This window comes from Mauremys reevesii, linkage group 7, assembly GCF_016161935.1.
Source record: "Mauremys reevesii isolate NIE-2019 linkage group 7, ASM1616193v1, whole genome shotgun sequence".
Taxonomy (NCBI): domain Eukaryota; kingdom Metazoa; phylum Chordata; order Testudines; family Geoemydidae; genus Mauremys; species Mauremys reevesii.
In genome coordinates, this window is record NC_052629.1 from 12,556,048 (window position 1) to 12,575,118 (window position 19,071).

At 41.6% G+C, this 19,071-nt stretch overlaps 1 protein-coding gene and 1 long non-coding RNA gene across 6 annotated transcripts in view; both read left to right on the forward strand.

The window, feature by feature from the left end:
• Nucleotides 1-10,093, forward strand: part of FHIP2A (FHF complex subunit HOOK interacting protein 2A) — a 48,531-nt gene extending 38,438 nt beyond the window's left edge. For all 5 annotated transcript variants that reach the window (XM_039481869.1, XM_039481873.1, XM_039481870.1 and 2 more), the window contains exons 15-17: nucleotides 3,273-3,413; nucleotides 5,671-5,774; nucleotides 5,858-10,093. In XM_039481869.1, coding sequence (XP_039337803.1) covers nucleotides 3,273-3,413; nucleotides 5,671-5,774; nucleotides 5,858-5,963 — 351 coding nt within the window. In that variant the 3' untranslated portion in view covers nucleotides 5,964-10,093. The remainder of the gene's footprint in view (nucleotides 1-3,272; nucleotides 3,414-5,670; nucleotides 5,775-5,857) is intronic.
• A 6,089-nt stretch (nucleotides 10,094-16,182) lies between these two features.
• LOC120369173 lies at nucleotides 16,183-18,857 on the forward strand. Its single transcript, XR_005582980.1, has 2 exons — nucleotides 16,183-17,033; nucleotides 18,763-18,857. It is a non-coding gene; the product is annotated as an uncharacterized LOC120369173 (long non-coding RNA).
• Nucleotides 18,858-19,071: the final 214 nt, after the last annotated feature.

Sequence of the window (19,071 nt, forward strand, 5' to 3'; positions counted from 1 at the left end):
CTTGTGATTTCAGATTAAAATAAAACAAGTAGTTTGAATGCCGCCTGAAAACAGAGATGACAGTGATTTTAAAGTGTTTATCTAAAATTCAGGCTGAAAGATGCCCACTAGAATGCAAAATGCTGATAATAGCGTGTATTTGTTGGAGGATGCAGTCCAAGATGCACATCCATATGTTAAACAAGTTTTAGAGAGAATTCTGAGCCTTCAAACTGTATGTGGTTTTAAAAAAAACAACCCAAAAACACCACCTTCCAGAGAAGAGTATTTAAATCCACGAACATTGAATGGTATCCAGATATTTAAATTATATATTGTGACGGGGCAAGGCCAGATGGCTATAGTAAAGTAGTGGGAGACAGATGTATTAGCCACAGGCTAAACAAATCCCTGTTACCAAGATAAGCAAATGGCAGCTGCTCCAGGTCAATTAAGACATCTGGGGCCAATTAAGATCTTCCCAGAAGGCAGAGAGGACACCTAGGTTGATTGGGACACCTGAAGCCAGTCAGGGGCTGGCTGAAACTAGTTAAAAGCCTCCCAGTTAGTCAGGTGTGGTGGTGGTGGGGCGGGGTCAGGAGATGTAGTAGGAGGAGGAGGCCGTGCTGTTGGAGAGACTGAGAATGCAAACCATATCAGGTACAAGGAAGGAGGCCCTGAGACAAGGGTGAAGTAGATGCTGAGGAAGTGGGGGCTGCTGTAGGGAAGTGGCCCAGGGAATTGTACGTGTCCTGTTTCTAAAAAGTCAGCTACCATAGCTGATATTGTTAGGGTCCCTGGGCTGGAGCCCAGAGTAAAGGGTGGGCCTGGGCTCCCCCCTTTCATTTCTCCCCCCAATTAAGCACAGAGACTGGGAGACAACAGAGACTGTACAAGGAAGGATAGCTTCTTACCTCCCTTGCTGGCTGATGATGAAATTGGCTCAGTAGGCTGTGACCCTTGCCTCTAGAGAGAGATGGGCTACGTGGAGGGTCACTCTGAGGCTAGCAAAATCCACCAGGAAACGCGGGACCCATGGAGACAAGATCAGAGCTTTGTCACAATATGTAGCACGCGCACACACACTCTGAAACAGAATCTCAATCTGTTACTACAGATGTACATTAACTCAAAATATTAGGGATCAATTCTGCAAGGTGCTAATTGCCCATACCTGCCTTTGGCTTCAGTGGAAGCTGAGGGTGCTCAATACTTCCACAAGGTTGGCTCCTAAAAGTGAGCTAGGAGAAGCCTCCTAATTCAGTCCTGCTTTGTATTAAGCTACAACCACACACCACCATTAATTTTGCTGTAACAGAACTCGTTGCACCTCTAGGTTCCTTCTTCCTGTTTTTCATACAGTCATATTCATTTTGATGGAACAAATGGGTCCAGAGAGTCAAAGGTGTTAATCTGACCTGAAACTGTCCAATATTAAATGGCATACAACAAGATTTGGTATACAGAGACCTCTTCCTGTTTAGTACCATGGAAAACACTCCATTAAACATCCTTTTAACCTTTTATTGCTACAGCAAAGAGAAAAAAATGCAGTTTCTGTTTCTGCTGTTGACTCTCACTTGCAGTCTCACTGCTGGACAAACACAGGCCCAGCACATGGTCTTATCAGCCACCGGGAGACCTGGCAAACTTGTATCAGCATAGATCTGTTTAGGTAGGGCATTGCTTTTAGCTGCCTGTTTCTGGTCACAGGCTTACAACACTGTTGCAAAATATGCAGTTTTGGCTGGCTGAGCCAGAGTCTTATTAGACAGAAGGCAAAAGGAGAAGTGTGGGGAAGGAAAAGAAGACACTGGGGAGGGTGGGGCATGACAAGGTCTCATGCCCCAAGTACTATTCGGGATTGAGCTGGAGCAGGTGGCGATGTCATCTGGCTCCCTCTCTAACTGGTTTTGGTCAGGATTAGGATGAAGATCCATGCTCCCAGGAGATGGTGGGGATGGCAGCCATGATGGTAAAGCTTGTTCTAGTAGCTAGTTTTTATCCCCAAAGTCTTCCTCTTGAAGAGCACCGAAGGGGAGTGATGAGAGTAGAATAGCCCATCCCCTTATTCTTTTGTCCACATATTAGGCCTAATTTCTGACACAACAATTTTGGTTCATTGATCTCTCACTGTTTTTGTTTACCAGTTATTATCTTAATACAGGTATTGAGTTATATCAGAAAGCCTTTTTGTTTGGTCTAATTTAATTTGTCTTGTTTTTGTACCTTTTCCCATCAATATTTGTTGTTATAGGTTATTGTGGCATTTTATTAACTTTCACTCACTTTGTACAGTTGAGCTCACAATTAGGGTACATTTGCAGGCCCAAGTATCACCATACTCCCTCTAGTTTTGACAGCAACAGCTTCTATAACCAGCCTCTGTAATTGCTACCTCAGCACGTGGTTATTGTTAGTTGTCTCCTGACTTTCCTGAGAATTCTCACTAACTATGGGGCAGCTGGTAAACGCTCTCACTCCGTATCATTCGGTGATTTTTCTGGTGGGTTTCTCGACCACTTTGATAGTCTGCTACACAGTTAATGCCAACAGTACTTCTGTAAGTGATAACTCCGCAGCCATTCATTCTGGGGTTTTTTCCCACTGCAGCATGGTCCTACCTTGGCAAGTGTTGTGAGCTTTGTCCAGATACAAAACGTAGATATCAGTGAAGGCCTTGGCAGAGCTATAAAGATCCCCATAGCAAATAAAAACAATTAAAAAAGGATTTTCAAGTGTGAAGTCACACAATGAAAACACATGTAAACGTTGGCAATTATAGACTTTCCATTCAATAGCAAAGAGCTTGAGTAGTAGCCATTGTGAACTGGTCACATTCCTACCCTATTGTTTCTTTTATGTAGAAATCTTTTTAACAGTAATCATTTGTTTATTATTGTGAGGGAAATTTTAGTTTAGTTATTTATCTACCTATCTTAGGTCTTTATATGGCTCCCATTACCATGTAATCTGTTGCTCAGTTTCTTCTGTTATGACAATTTATTAGCGATCAGATCTCAAGAGCATGTATATACTGCAGCTAGGGCATAGCTACTTTCAGTCCATTACCCTTCTGTAGCCAGCCTCATCTCCTGCATCTGATATATTAGGTAATGATGCAGCTTGCAAGAGCGGGAAAGTCCAGGGCTGATACACCTCAGGTGTGTTGTGAGTCTGTTGTGGGGATGAGAGGATTTGGGCCTGACTTGATACCTATGATTTAGAGGAAAGTAGCTGCATAAGCATGGGGTAATGAAAATAACAAATAATGTCCTCTTGTCTGTTCACAGCCATACGATGTAAATTTACAAGTTACATCAGTGTTGTCCAAACTCTCCCTGTTTCCCCATCCACACATCCACGAATACCTTTTGGATCCCTATGTAAATCTGGCTTCAGGCTGTCGATCTCTGTTTTCCGTTATTGTCAGGGTGAGTAAATGACCATCTAACATTTATATGTAGCTACAGTGGTGATAAACTTAATAGCTTTGTAATGAATGCAAAAGGAGGGTAATTTTGGCTTTATTATGGTCTGGTCTGTTGAAAGGAAAATACTTTTTTCCCCTAAAGCCCTGAATATGGATTTTCATACCAAGTAACACTGGAGAATACACTTTTCAGTAAATCTATTTACTTTCCATTGGTCTCTGAAATTCTTTTACTTGCCATGTTTGCTGAGTTTCAAAGATGTGGATGTAAAATGATTTCTTTCAAGGTTTTGCCTTTAATCCTGAAATAAAGTTGTTTTAATTCTGAATGGATCCTGTTGGAATCATTGACATGGCAGTGTCCTGTAATGCCATAAGTACAGGCATATGTCTGCACTAGAACTGGATTGTGAAAGAGCTGGTTTTATTGAGGCACAAGTCAATTACACTCCTGAACATGCTGTGCTTTTGGATGGAATGCTACAGCATATCATCATCTCCCCTTCAAGCCTGATTAATTCATCCTGTCCTACCTGTAACCCTATTGCCAATCCATGTCCACTATAAAATTGCTATACTTCCCTCAAGCCTCCCATATCTCCCTCTGATCTCATCTCTCCCTCTAATACCGGGTATGATGAGGTCTGCAAACCACACTCAAAATACAGGCAGGAACATGTTAAGAACCCTTCCTGCCTGCAGACAGCAAAACCAGCTCCACCGGGGATCCTCTGAGAAATGTCAATTATGAAGAGACCTGGTCCCCAATGGCTGTAGCTAATCACCGCAAGCCCACATATAAAGAAAGAGGAAGAGGATGAAACGGAGCTGGGGCAGAAGAGCTTGAGACGTCCAGGGCGCAACAGCTCTCAGCCAGAGGAGCTAGCACCATGTTACCACTGAGAGATTTAGAACCCCCGGGAAGCACAAGGGAGGTAGATGAGATAGAAGCCCTGAGGGCCAAGGGCTTTTTGACTTGTTTATGTGACATTTATGGCCTCTGGCTTCTTTTACTTGATTTGATTTAAGCCACTGTTGTGTGGTCAAACACCAACGTAAGCTGCTCGAACTGGGTTTTTGCACACGATGGTGTCCATCACCCCTTGTGCAGTCCCTAAAGCCAATAAGCTATTGGCTAGTTTCCTATACCAATATTTTTTAGGGATCCAAATTAACCACCAATATAAGTGTGGAGTCAACAGAGTTCCACCTATTCATAGAGTAGTGAATTGGGCCTGCAGTTATTGGGACTTCAAGTCTCCGTTCATCAATTGTTCACACATCTCTAAATCCTACTAATGTTTTTAGTCCTTATGCACCAACACTGTCTAGCAACTAGGTTACAAATTGGTTTACGAGTCTGTACAACCCAAAGGTACATGATTTTAGATTCAGAAATCCCCAAGTTCAGTTCCTCCACCCATCAGGGGCATCGTGTTATGTGAAGATGACTGTAGTATGATGGCTGCCACCCAAGTGCTTCCTCATGGCCTCTGCAGTGCCCTGCCCCTCCCTCCCCTTACTCAGGGCTCTCTAAACAAAGTCAGGGCCTGGGTTTTTAATTAAGTTAACAAAGTTGCCAAAATCAAACACGTAAGAAATCTCCACCCACCCTTAAACAGGGCATAGCCCTTCCGGGAAGACTGTCCCTTCCTCAGGGACCACTTTGGGAGACCCTCTCTCCCTGCAGCTTCACTCTGCCATCCGCTTCTAGCGCTGCTCTTCCTTTGAGCTTTTTGCTGTCACTCACAGGCTTCGTCTGGCTAGGGCTCTGAAGGAGCCAAACTTGCTCCTTGTAGCTGCTCCTCCTCACCAGTCCCAGGTCCACTCAGTCGCCTCTTTCCTGAGCTTTCTCAGGTTACTAACCAAGCTTCCTGCCTTGGGATGTCTGAACTATACAGCCGCCTGCAGCTTCCTGCTGCCTTTTTTATTGGAAGCATTTGATTCCTCTCAGCTGAGGCTCATATTGTAATCAGCACTGGCTTAGCCCCAGGCTCTTCAGCCCAGGGGCAAGCTGCCCAGTTGCCATGGCACTCTGAAATAACATAAGGGTATGCTGTAAATGGCTGGCAAACTAGATCAATCTGAGCCTGAGGATTCAGTGGCAGAAAGATTCTGAATATCCCTCACCCATGTTGGGCAATTGTAAAGATGAATTAACAACCTTATAAGTTGATCATTATTTGAACTCTCATTGGCTGTTTCTTTATTTGGCTCTCACTTCATATACTACTACTTTGCCTCTGTGTGATTTGCAGGTTGTTGGAGATCTTATGGTGAGGATCCAGCGCATACCGGATTTCACTCCCAAACTTCTGCTGGTCAGAAAGCGTCTGCTTGGATTGGAGCCTGAAGGGCCCATGTAAGTAAATACATCGCAAATCCTCCACACAAACCGTTTTTGTGTGGCTTCTCCTTAGCTCCTGTTGTTTTTTTCTTTCCCAGTATTGACCACATGACGTTGCTGGAGGGCGTGATTGTACTGGAAGAGTTCTGTAAAGAGCTAGCAGCGATTGCATTTGTGAAATACCATGCCTCATCTACACCCTAAGCAGCCACTTGAAGTGACTGGGCTACAAAATCGAGTGTGTTTCAGTCAAAAAAGACTATTGACTCCACCAAACAAGAAGAGAGAGAGCCTCCTAACAAAGAGTTGATGTAAATTGACAGTTGTTATGGATGGCAGTGGAGGGTGAGTTCTTGGCCACTGTTCATGATTTCTTGGTGCACTCTGCACTCTGATGGAGATGTAATCAAATGGACATTGAATCCAGAATGCAATCAAAGGGACTTCAGGGCAGACAAAACAACATTTCCAGTCACTGTTTGAAGAACTGAAAAAAATGTCTGAAGAGCCACAAACTTGAGAACTTTGGTTACCCGGCCATTGTTTTAACAACATTTTAGGTGGTAAGGATTTTTTATATGCTCTGGGGCTCATATACTTAAATTGTCTTATGTGATCGCTATTACTTTTTAAAATATCAAGCTATTTCTCTAATGTTTTCATGTCATAAGTTTTTTCTCTTCAGTTGAAAATATGAAAGGAAAAGAGTAAAGCAGCATGGCTGTACTTATGGCATTACAGGACACTGCCATGTCAATGATTCCAACAGAATGGTATCACATCGGAGAGAGGATGAAAAGACCTCCTAATGCATATGTAGTATGATATGATCCATGTGGGATGAATTCTACTTTTGTGAATCTTCTTATATTGTAGTGAATTCTGGGCTGGTGAATTCTGATTCATCACTGTGTTATTCCAGTTTTAGACTGATGTAATTCCTTATATTAATGAAATTATACGTTGGTGAATCAGGGCCTGTATGTAGACAACGATCATATCCTAAGTATGCATGATTCTAGTGCTGTGCTCTTTGTCTTTCCAAATGATTTCTCCTGAGTTCAGCTGTGTAACTAGACTTGCGTTAGATTTTTGTATGTGAGCTCCAGTTTGTTTGATCCATGTCATCTTTACAAGGATGCTATTATACAGGTCATTAATAGTAGTTGCTAAAACCAGTATTTTTTTAAAATGCTATTTAACATTGATTTAAGAATATTTTGTGCCTTGAAAATTGGCAGTCTAAATGTTCTGTTATTTTTAAAATGTTTTATTGCTTGTCTGAACGTAACCATAGTGTCCAGACAAAAGAGTGACTGATACCATTTTGGGCAGCAGTAAAAGGGATGATACAATATTTAGGACCAAAATTCTCCACTGATTTTCACAACACTGGGATGCAAAGATGTTTCCCCAGTGCAATTCTTTGCAACGTGAATTCTACCAGCCAGAGCAGGAATTTCCATTGCAGGCCAAGGATACTCTAGCATACTTTGCTACTGTTCCTCCTGAATAACTGCAGCTAGCACTTGCTGCTGACGTCATCATTGAAGCGCTAGCAGGCTGGGAGGGCTGGATGTGCTCCTTAACCTTCATATCACTCTTGGTGATCTCTGTAGAGAGACCTGCCTGCCTGTTTACACAGGAGAATACCGTCATATTGACACAGTAGTACAGACAGACCAAGCAGGATTGAGCCCTTAATGTTCATATTCCATTTCTTTTTTAATATCCTGTTGGACAGTGAGTGTCAGTTTCTGATCTCATTTCACTGTAAATCTGGACTAATTTAATCAGTCAGTAACATTCCTCCTGATTTCCATGAGCGTAACTGGGATCAGAATCTGGCCCTCCATGATTTTGATGTCTGTTTGTTTTTTACATTTATGGAATCTGGATTTTGAACAACTCCTGAAGTTACCAGGTGGCTTGTCCAACAAAATTGAACATTCTCACAGTTAATGGGCTAAATTCACCACTTATTCACAGCATAAACTCCAGTGGAGGGTCCTGCTGGTGAAAATTACAGGGTTACAGGCAGATAGAAATGTGGAGTACCACTCCAAAAGAGAAAAAGCATTGCCCAAAAGTGGCTGTGGCCAGGGAGTAAGATGATTCAGTAGCTCCCTACAGGTCCTCCCATCAACAGAACTCTGGCACTTCAGCTAGAATGAAAGATGTTCTCAAGAGCGGGTAGCGGCAGGAATCTGGGATTTAGCAGCCATATGCACCAGCTTTGCTGAATGTAGCCCAATGTTTTCATACCAAAATAGCTTAGTAAAATAGAATTTAAGAAAGGATACTTTCTCTTTATTCCCGTTCTTTACATGGGTATTTGGAAAGTAGCAAGTGATTTTTTTACTTATTTTTTTCAGTGCAATGTGTACTACAAATGATCCATTTTGAGAAGCTTCATTAATATAATGTACCTGCCTGTACACACAGTATAAAAAAGTATATATGTGTGTAGATTTATGTTTAATGCATACATTTTTGATAATTTAGGCCGCAGTTCTGCAAAGCTCTTAAGCATGAGCTTAAAGTTAAGCATTTACTTAAGACCCATTTAAACTGAATATGAGTTAGGAAAACACTTGAAGTTAAGCCAGTGTTTAAATGTTGTGCTGAGCAGCAGTGGAGTTATGCATGTTCTTAAATGCTTTGCTGAATCAGGCCTTTGTTGTTTTAGGTTTTAGCTTGAGTTTAATTACACTTGCTTCAAAATTTAATCCTGTTTTCATTATTTATTTAAAAAAAACAAACCCTCTGATATTTAGAATACTCCTAAAGTCCCATTCACAATGTAAACTCTAGCAGACATAATGCTATGAAGAATGAGTGAGAAAAAATCCACATTAGAGCATTCCAAACAATATGAATCAGTTGCTGCTATCGGAGCTAATTACACAGTAAGGGATTGCATCAGTTAGTTTATGCAAGGATAACTGCAGAGTCTGTAGTTTTTAAATGCAAAATGATTGACCTAGCTAGAATCCCAATTGTTTAATGCTTGCAGTTGAACAATAAGATATCACTATAAATATTCTTTAAATTCAAGATGTAATTGTGTAGCATTCTGTCTTCGGTGTGTTTAGTAGCCATGGTGATATTATTTCACAAATCAAATATTTTTCAGGCCACAAAATATAAAAAGCTGATCCGCCTTGATAACAAGTGAAGCAACGCTAGGAAAAGCTCGAGTCCTTCTGGTTTGTATAGGTGCTGCTTACAATAATTACCATAAATTGTGACAGTGACATTTATTTTTGTAAAAGCAATTGACTCTTCCTTAAGAGATGGAAATAGTTTAGTTTTATTTCTTGGTTTTTATGCACTTTTATTTTTAAAAGTAAAAATTAGTTGAACTCCATATTTTTACTTATTGAATCTATGCATGTCATTGAGTGGATCAGTGTGTGTGTGTGTGCGTGTGCATGCATGCGTGTATGGTTATTTATTACCCACAAGTGGACACCTGAGAAACATGGCCTGATACTCAGAAGTTCAGAGCACCCGCAGATTTTTCCAGTGTCAATGGGAACTGCAGGTGTTGATCACCTTTGGAAAAATATGGCTAAGAGTATTATTTTGAAATATTTGAGGGGAAAATCCTGGGATAATTTTGGTTAAGTAAGCAAATTCGAACTGCATTTTTACCCTGATGCACGTTTTTGTAAATAAGGACACGTTTTTATTTTTCTGCCATTTATTGTATGTATTTGATTTAGATTCTGATGTAGAAACTTTTGTAATAAGCAGCATGCTACATCTGCTAGAACAGAAGTTTGTCCTTAGTCTATTTCCATTATGATTGTAATCTTCCTAGTATTCAAATCTTGTCTATGTAATGTTCGTATAATGTATTCATTCGTGCAATACGGGAGCTGTGATTTGATACATAGCTTCAGTCTGGTTGTACATCACCTATGTATCTGTAAGGACTGAAATCCTGAGCTTGCTTACACTATTGCTAGTGTAAAGATTGTTACACTTGATTTTACAGGGCACAAGTAATCATGGAATTGCTTTGTAAATACATGGTAATTTCCTACCATGCATTGCTGTATGAATACACCATTACCATTCAGTTATGAAGTACATCATTATTTGTCTTAGAGAAATGTTACAATGAAGTACTATGTAAAATCTACAGATTGCATGGTACTTTGGGTTGTATGATAAATCCAGACATATATAATGCATATCATATAGGGCTTTCCAACCGTGATCACTAATATTATTTTCTGTGCCCTGTAAAATAATTTACTCTCTATATATACACTTTTTATTTTGCCTCCTGCCTTGTTTACATTAAACAGAGGATATTCAGTAAACCTTTTTTATTGAACTTTATGTCGGTCACTGACTGACAGTGTTGCCAAGGTTTAGCAGACATGGGATATGCAACAAAGGAACTGTTGAAACAGCCACATTTCTATAGTAAAGTACTAACTTTTACAAAGGAGGCTCTGATAAAATTCAATTTTTGTGCTAAAAATGCATGCAGGATTAAAAGGGATATTCTAAAAATAAATTAATTTAAATGAAGTGACTTATTTTTTCAGAGTTCTAAATAAGTTTTGAATGCGTGTTTAGAGGAAGAAAATGGCACAGAATCATTGAAGTGATGATGATGATCTTGCTTGTCTTTCATCCTGAAGGATTTTCAAGCATGCTACAAACTATATAATAATTACGGCAGCCACATCTGGGTTAGAGCACGTTGGATGTTGAACAAAGTACACTACTGTTTAGGATACAAAGTGAAGCAGTATACTCGCTCCCACTTAAACTGGAGATAAAATAAGAAGACAAAATGTAATCACTCAGAACACAAGCTAGTGCCCCCTACTCTTGAGAAAAGTCCATTAGGAAGTTTAAAGATTGCAAGTGGTCAGGATCCCTGGTCTCATGCCTCCCCAAGAGTACAATGCTCTCTATCACAATATGGGTCTATTGACTCTGAAACAAAAATGTCACCTACGTGAATCACTGCCATTACTTCCTGAATCTTATGATTCCGGGCTTCCGCGATGTATGCTGGAGTGTGTTTGTTTCTTCCTTCCACTGAAGTTTCAGTGAAGGCTATGACTGGAGAAGGGACACCAAATGGGGTGGGCTTATGTTCTGAAGTGATACGGAGAATAGTAATCTTTCTCAGACAGCCTGGCTGGTGGGTCTTGCTCATATGCTCAGGGTAAAAATGATTAGCATTTTTGGGGTCAAAGAGGAATTGGGTTGGCAGAGACCTTGGGTTTTTTCACTTTCCTCTGCAGCATGGGGCACGTGGCACCTGCTAGGATCATCTGGGTATATCTCACCAAATAAATTCCTTACCATTTTGTCTTCTCCAACATTGGTCCACCTCAGTCCCTTCTATTCTCGGCCTGTGGCACACAAGAGTTTGATCTCCTGAGGGCTGTAATACTTTAATATAATGCAGTTTGCTGGCTCAATACAGGGGTAACTGGGTGAAGTTTAATGGCTGTAATATACAGGAAGCCAGACTAGATAATGTGATGGTCCCTTCTAGCCTTGAACACTGTGCTGTTAACCTTGTCTGGCCTGGTTTAGCTTCTCAGGTCTAACAAAATCACAACCCGAGTTGGTTTGTGGTACCCATCTCCACACTAATGTATGTGGCATTCAGTGTTTGAAAGAGGCGCTTGCTTTGCTTTATTTTCTTTGTCAGATATTTTCCCTTGAAAACGCCTTCAATTTTAGTTGCATTGCAGTTTCCATTAGCTTAGTAAAAAATCTTTTATTTCTTGGGGTCCATCTTTATTTTTTATTCAATCAAGATGGAGAAATGCCTTTTGTTCTGTGTTTGTACAGTACCTAGCACAATGGGATCCTGTTCCATGACTAGGACTCCTGGAAGGACAGTAATACAAACAGTAAATGCTCACGTAGTGTTAGCGGTTAGATGGCAATGCTTGCATCACCTGCCATAGAAGTATCTTGATAGAGCTTTTTATGGACTCGTGAAGTCTCAGGCTTTTTATCCTAGGTGTTGAAAGTTTGTCATTTCCTCCGAATCATTTAATTTCTCTGTGTGCATGAGGCATTCAAAGATTTTACCATTTAGGGATGATTGGTTTCTCTAGCAATGAGGAAATTCCTTCAAAACACTCTTCTTAAACCTCAGTTCTTTCCCATGATTTGCTGTTGCTTTGACATCCTCACAACATTCCATTGACATTGAAACGCAGGATTACAAACATGTATTGAGGGTTTCTAGTTTTGATGAACTATGAACTAGTCTTCTGCTTCAAGACTTTGAGTCTTTGCATACTTTTTTTTTTTTTTAAGTCACAGTAGCCCACCCAAGTGTGGCCTCTACTATAATGCTATTAACCTGTTTCATGGAATCTGAATAAAACTCAGTGCAGGTATAGGATCTATTGGATCTATTGGATTTGTTATCACATCCGGCGCTAGTGGTGTCAAAGCCTCAAGGAGTTTTGCTGATTTGAAATGTGAAGCAAGTGGGTTAAGGTAGATTAATGTTCAGAGCACTGAGTCTGGCATAATTTGTATCTGTCCTTTGGGCTAAAACCATGTGCTGCTGATGAATCTTTTTTCTACTAAAGCTTTTTTGTTTGAAGGATGACTACTTGGAACAGGAAAGCTGAAGTGCAAATCAGAAATCAAGTGAAGCATATGGTGGATTAGAACCTTCAGGTGTCCTAAGTGTCTGGGGAGTCTCAAAAGGAAGGAAAGTGTGGATAGCTGAATGTTACAAGTTTGGACAGATGGCTGGCCCTGCCTTTGGAGTCAGAGATCTGTAAGGATACAAAGGTGCAGCTAACTGAAATCTTACAGTTTGCCATCTATCCAAGTGGCAGGACCCATTCCCACTGCCCTTAGATTCATAGATTCATAGATTCTAGGACTGGAAGGGTCCTCAAGAGGTCATCGAGTCCAGTCCCCTGCCCTCATGGCAGGACCAAATACTGTCTAGACCATCCCTGATAGACATTTATCCAACCTACTCTTAAATATCTCCAGAGATGGAGATTCCACAACCTCCCTAGGCAATTTATTCCAGTGTTTAACCACCCTGACAGTTAGGAACTTTTTCCTAATGTCCAACCTAAATCTCTCTTGCTGCAGTTTAAGCCCATTGCTTCTTGCTCTATCCTTAGAGGTTAAGGTGAACAAGTTTTCTCCCTCCTCCTGATGACACCCTTTTAGATACCTGAACACTGCTATCATGTCCCCTCTCAGTCTTCTCTTTTCCAAACTAAACAAACCCAATTCTTTCAGCCTTCCTTCGTAGATCATGTTCTCAAGACCTTTAATCATTCTTGTTGCTCTTCTCTGGACCCTCTGCAATTTCTCCACATCTTTCTTGAAATGCGGTGCCCAGAACTGGACACAATACTCCTGTTGAGGCCTAACCAGCACAGAGTAGAGCGGAAGAATGACTTCTCATGTCTTGCTCACAACACACCTGTTAATGCATCCCAGAATCACGTTTGCTTTTTTTTTGCGACAGCATCACACTGTTGACTCATATTTAGCTTGTGGTCCACTATAACCCCTAGATCCCTTTCTGCCGTACTCCTTCCTAGACAGTCTCTTCCCATTCTGTATGTGTGAAACTGATTGTTCCTTCCTAAGTGGAGCAATTTGCATTTGTCTTTATTAAACTTCATCCAGTTTACCTCAGACCATTTCTCCAATTTGTCCAGATCATTTTGAATTATGACCCTATCCTCCTAAGCAGTTGCAATTCCTCCCAGTTTGGTATCATCTGCAAACTTAATAAGCGTACTTTCTATGCCAACATCCTTGGCAGGATGGTTTTTGTGTTATGTGACTGATGCTTTTTTTTGAGCTCTGTTTCATGGAATTGTTGTTCATTATTTACAAGAAATGCTGCTTGCTGTATCAAATTCAATATACTGCTATAGAACGACAATTATGACATTGAGTATTTTTAATGGATAATGTGGTCTCATCTTGCTGCTTCTCCCTTTCTGCTCCATGGCATCATAATTAAATACGGGTTCTTTCCCCTGGTGTAATACACTTTCAAAGTGAAAAATATTAAAACTCCTGGAAACAACAAGATGTGGCCCCTACCAACGTACTGTGTAACAATGTGTCAGGTTGTAGGACCCTGTAGAAAAATACAGAGCTAGTCTGCTGACTCACCCTGGTAGCCAGATGAGATGGATCTCATTACCATCAAACAGCTCTGAGGAATAGAAGAGCTAGAAGAAAGGGAAGAAGGTCCTTCAGAGAGCCCCAAATCAGCCCACTTTGGAGTTAAGGCTTATATTTGTAAGTATAATTCTGTCTTAGAAATTTGTTACATTAATAATTAAAGGCAAACTCCAGGAAGTCTCTGCGGGGTGGGGAAGAGATGGAGTGTTGTATTGGTGTGTTTCAAGGGGGTGGAGATGCCAGCAGCCTACAGTATCTCAATCCCCAGTTCACCAGAATGAAACTGCACAACATTCAGGTCTTCCTTATACGTGATAATTCATAAATGTCTATGCCAAAATAGAACCGGGCTGCGAAGAGCAACAAAAAATAGGAGGCCGGATTGATTGATTGGAGAGGATGGGTTAAATATATTTAGCCTGGCAAATTATGACTACAACGCACGGTGCATATAAATCTTCAAATATATGAAGGGTTAAACACCAAGAATAGAATTGTCTAGCATAATTTAAAGGAGTTTAATGAGTAATAGGATGACATTAATTAAAATTGAGACTCAGTATCAGTGAAAACTTCCTGACAGTGAGATCTGTTAGCCTGTGGAACAATCTCCCAAGTAGAGTGGTAGAAATCCCATCACTTGACACATTTTAAAATCAGACTGGACAAAGCGCTATTAAATGTACAACAGAAATCCAGCCTGCATTGGCAGGGAAATGAACTAAACCAGTCTTACATCTCAAGATTCCAAGCTAATTATGGGTTCCCGAATAACTTAAATTGGTTCTGCCAGAATGCAGGGGCTGGATTCTTCTGCTTGAAAAATCTCTTGTAAACCAAACAGTTCTCTGTAATCTGAGTAAAGCAAGTTCTAGTCCCCTAGATGAGAGACATGTGAGTAATAACCTCATTCCAAAAATTGCACCCTTCACAGATAGCGGGGTGGGTTATTGCCTGATTAGCCTTGCCACGGAGTCCTTCATGCTGTGATGTGTTACAGGAGAGAAACAAATAACCCAACTCCTGAAACTTCATTATCCTTTGCTTGAGAAAACCCATTGCTACCTCCCCCATCTCCGTATCTACAGGAAGCCCCTGTCAAGTTTGTATTTCTTAATTTGAGTTTATTTTCTAGGTCATGAATTGTTACTTCCTGGGGTTTTCAAAGACTTTCATTTTCACTGTTAGCAGGAATGTCTATCAATATTGTATTTGTTTCCACAGCTTCAGTTTCCCTCTAAGCTTCCTGTAAAAGTATGAGAAACTTTTCTAACTTTCGTCTTCCTGTCTTCTGAGACACGCTTCCTGTTTCCTTGCCTTTTTAATAGGGTTGGCACCTCCAAGACTCAGGAGGGGATCCCTTGAGGACTGAGGTAAGGGATTTTTTCCATCATCCTCTCCCTCCTGATGAGCCTTAGGTCTGTCCTGCTTCCCAGTGCTGGCAGGAGCCACGCAGTAGTTACAAGATCACTGTGTGGCTGCGTGTGCATGCAGCTTATGAGGAATGTTGGTCCCAAATGAAGCAAACCCAGCATATTCAATCATTTCACTGGCCAGGCAGTACAAAAACCAGCCAGGCCAGTTAAAAATCAGCCAGGTGATGAACTCTGCTTGTTAAATTCATCTCTTCAGATTTCTCAGAACAGCTTCTCTCTGTCTCGACTACCATAATCAGTTGTTATTTCAACTTAGTAAAGCAGTGAGCTGACCGACCCAAAAAGGGGCCTGATGCTGTAATCTGATCCATGCCTGCGGATGTTGGGGCCTGCACACAGAGTCATAGGCTCTGCCCACACAGATCCAGTTGCAGGCCTAAAGTCCTATCCACAGAAGTGAAACTCGCTTGGATTCCTGGGGTGAAATCCTGGCTATAATGAAGTCAACAGGAGTTTCCAACTCATTTCTGAGCTTTTGGTTGTGTTTCAACTTTCTGACAAGGAACAACTGCAGAAATGATGTAGGAGGAAAGAATCAAGGTGGCAGAAAAGCACCACCCATGACCTTAAAACAATCTGTGAATGGAAATTGGCCTGGGAGGTTTTAATTATTTTATTATTATTATTATGGCTGAGAAAATGTTGAGATTGTCTAGGTTTGGGGGTCAGTTTTGTTTTTCATGGAAGTTTCTTAGTCTGCTTGTTTTACACTTGGAATAGAGGTCTCGTTTTTCCTGTAGCACAGTGTGACTGGCTGACTGAACTAGTAGCATTATGACGTCACAGGTGGCACAGAAGTGAAATTTGAATAACTGAGAAGAGAGAGGATTTTTAGTCAGACTGTTCAAAACTTTATGGTGGTTTTTTGTTTTTGTTTTTTTGGTAGGTTTGTTTTTTAAGTAACACCTATTTAACTCAAATACCTGACAAACATTGTTAAAGATTCAGTCACCAGCACCCCTTTTAGATCTTGTCCACGTAGGGACATTTTTTTCAATGTAAACTAAGCTGTGAAGTTAAACTGATAATAATACAGGTTGTGATGGGGTGGGCTCCCCACACTGGCCCTGCAAGAGCTGAATTGGGCCAGGAGGGCCCAATCAACTAATTAGGCTGCAAACAAGGGAGCCTTAGGAGGCAGCTAATTAGAGGGAAGCTCAGCTGTGCAGGAACAGATGCTTACAATAGAAGAGGCTGCTAGGAAAGGTTGCAGTCACTCCCTGGGAAGAAGGAGTTGGAGCAGATATATCCAGAGAAAGGGGAGGAACCAGAACAGAAGGAAGCAGTCCAGGGAAGGAGCAGTGAGATCTGAGAGAGTAAAGACCAGTACTGCTGGGTTGAGGTCCCTGGATTGGAACCCGGAGCAGAGGGTGGGCCCAGATTCCCTTACCAGCACCGAGGGCGTGGCATAAACTGGTGGAGCAGTGAACCTGTAGACTGCCTGGGTCACTATGGGAGTCAGAGAATTGAAGGACTGAACCCCAGAAGGGAGGAAACGCTAAACAGCATAGATGGAAGGCTGCGTCGTGAAGAGAACAGCTGCAGCTCCTGAGAGCGAGAGAGGGGCTGCAGAGGAGAAACTGTCAGGATGTAACTGCTGCAAGGGGCGTCAGCCTGACCCAGCTAATCCCCAGAACTGTCAGGAGGCAGCGCTGTGACACAGGTATAACCCTCCTCTGGACACTCATACTGAAATAACCATGGGCTTGGCTACACTTGCAGATGTGCAGCGCTGGGAGTTACAGCTGTCTTCGTACAGCTGTGTAGGGAAAGCGCTGGAGTGTGGCCACACTGACAGCCACCAGCGCTGCAGTGTGGCCACATTTGCAGCGGTGTTGGGAGCAGTGCATTATGGGCAGCTATTCCAGTGTTCAAGTGGCTGCAATGTGCTTTTCAAAAGAGGGGGGTGGGGTGGAGTGTGACAGGGAGCGTGGGGGAGAGAGAGAGAGAGGGGATTTTTGGAGCCGACACTGTGTCAGCTCCCTGCCTTGCAAATTCTGACCATTTCCTCGACGCCTCATTCACTCTTAAATGCAAACAGCCTGCAGACCAGATAAGCAGCTGCTCCGACGGACTCCCTTCCCCCCCCCCCCACTCCCCCTCCCCGCCATGCTGTTTCTCTCCTAAAGCAAACACTAGCTGTAGACATTCATCCCCCTGCCTCCCTCATTCACAGCAAACAGAAGCTGTGTTTGTTTTTTAGATAAGCGGCTCCCGGAGCCCCGAGTTCACAACAAAACAAAGAGAGGCATCTTAACAAAACAAAGAGTTCTTTAGTTAAAAGCATTATGGGAAAATTCTGCTGGAGGCCAATTACAGCGCTTTTGGTGGCCACACTGGCGGAGCAGCACTGCATCACCAGCGCTGCAATAGTTATACCCGAGGCAGAGCAGGAGTACAGCCAGCGCTGCAGCCAGGGAGATGCAGCGCTGTATGTGCCTTGCAAGTGTGGATGGTGTGTAAGTTGCAGCGCTGTAAACCCACCACCAGCGCTGCAACTCTCCAGTGTAGCCAAGCCCCATGTCTGCCTATGTGATTATACCTGTATAACTATACTGGTATAGCTGGTAAAACTGTCCTGGCTAGATAAGGCCTTACAACAAGGACAGACAGAGAAAGCTCCCATTTCTCTGCTGTGGCCCTCAATCAAAATCAGGAAAAATAATAATAGTGGTACTCTGTAATTCATTTGTTTACATTTTTAGCCCTTTGGGGTAAGGTCTGTCTCTCATTTTGTATGTACAGTGCTGATTATAGTGCTGATTGCCGTTCTGATCTCGGTCAGGTTTACTTTAATAACAAAAATTAATCCATAATAAGACTTGGTATTTCTAAGGTAAAAAACAAATAGGAAAACAAAACTTGCTAGACCTTATCTATACTTCCTAACAAATCAAAAAAAGGGGCACAAACCCCATGTTCATTTTTAACTCATGATACCAATTTGGTCTGCTCACCCGCTTATTGTCAAACTTCTAAAAGGCTGTTTTTCTTGGGTTGTTTTTTTTTTTAATGCATCAACCAACTCAAATAATACATTTGAAGTATTCCTTTAATAAAAACCATACAAACCCTTACAAGATTAAATGTGCTCTGGTCACCTAGTCAGAAGGTACCTTCGTTTCAAAGCCACTTGCTGAAAGTTATTAAATTCCTGAAGTGAAGTTTGACAAGCAGAGTTCTGGCTGGTTCTTTAAAAAGGATAAGCTGTAACATCAGTATTTATATAATGCATTTCTGTGCTGGTGGAGACAGAAAGCAAAAATTGACTATCAGAGGTAGCTTTAGACTACAGTGTAATTGACATTGATTCACTGAGCTCTGAGCGGCTATAACATACATCTGATATTTATCCAGTAAATCACTGTTTGTTTATCTTAATTTCATTTCAGGGGAAGCAAAGAACATGGGAACTGTAACTAATGCGATACTAGATTCTAGACAGAATCCTCAGTAACTGACACCATTAAAACCTTTCCTAAGTTTACTTAGTGCCCATATGGCTTCTGTTACTAGATTCTTGCTGATTGGTCACTGTGTCTTGTTCCCTTCTCCATTTAACTCCTTTTTAATCACCTTTATTATTATCCTTGTATGACAGTGATATAGAATACCTGGTTCCCAACAGAGCCATTCTGTTCTGTGTCAAGAATGCTAACTTCTTGAGTGTGTGTTCTTGAGTCACTTAAGTGTTTAACGCT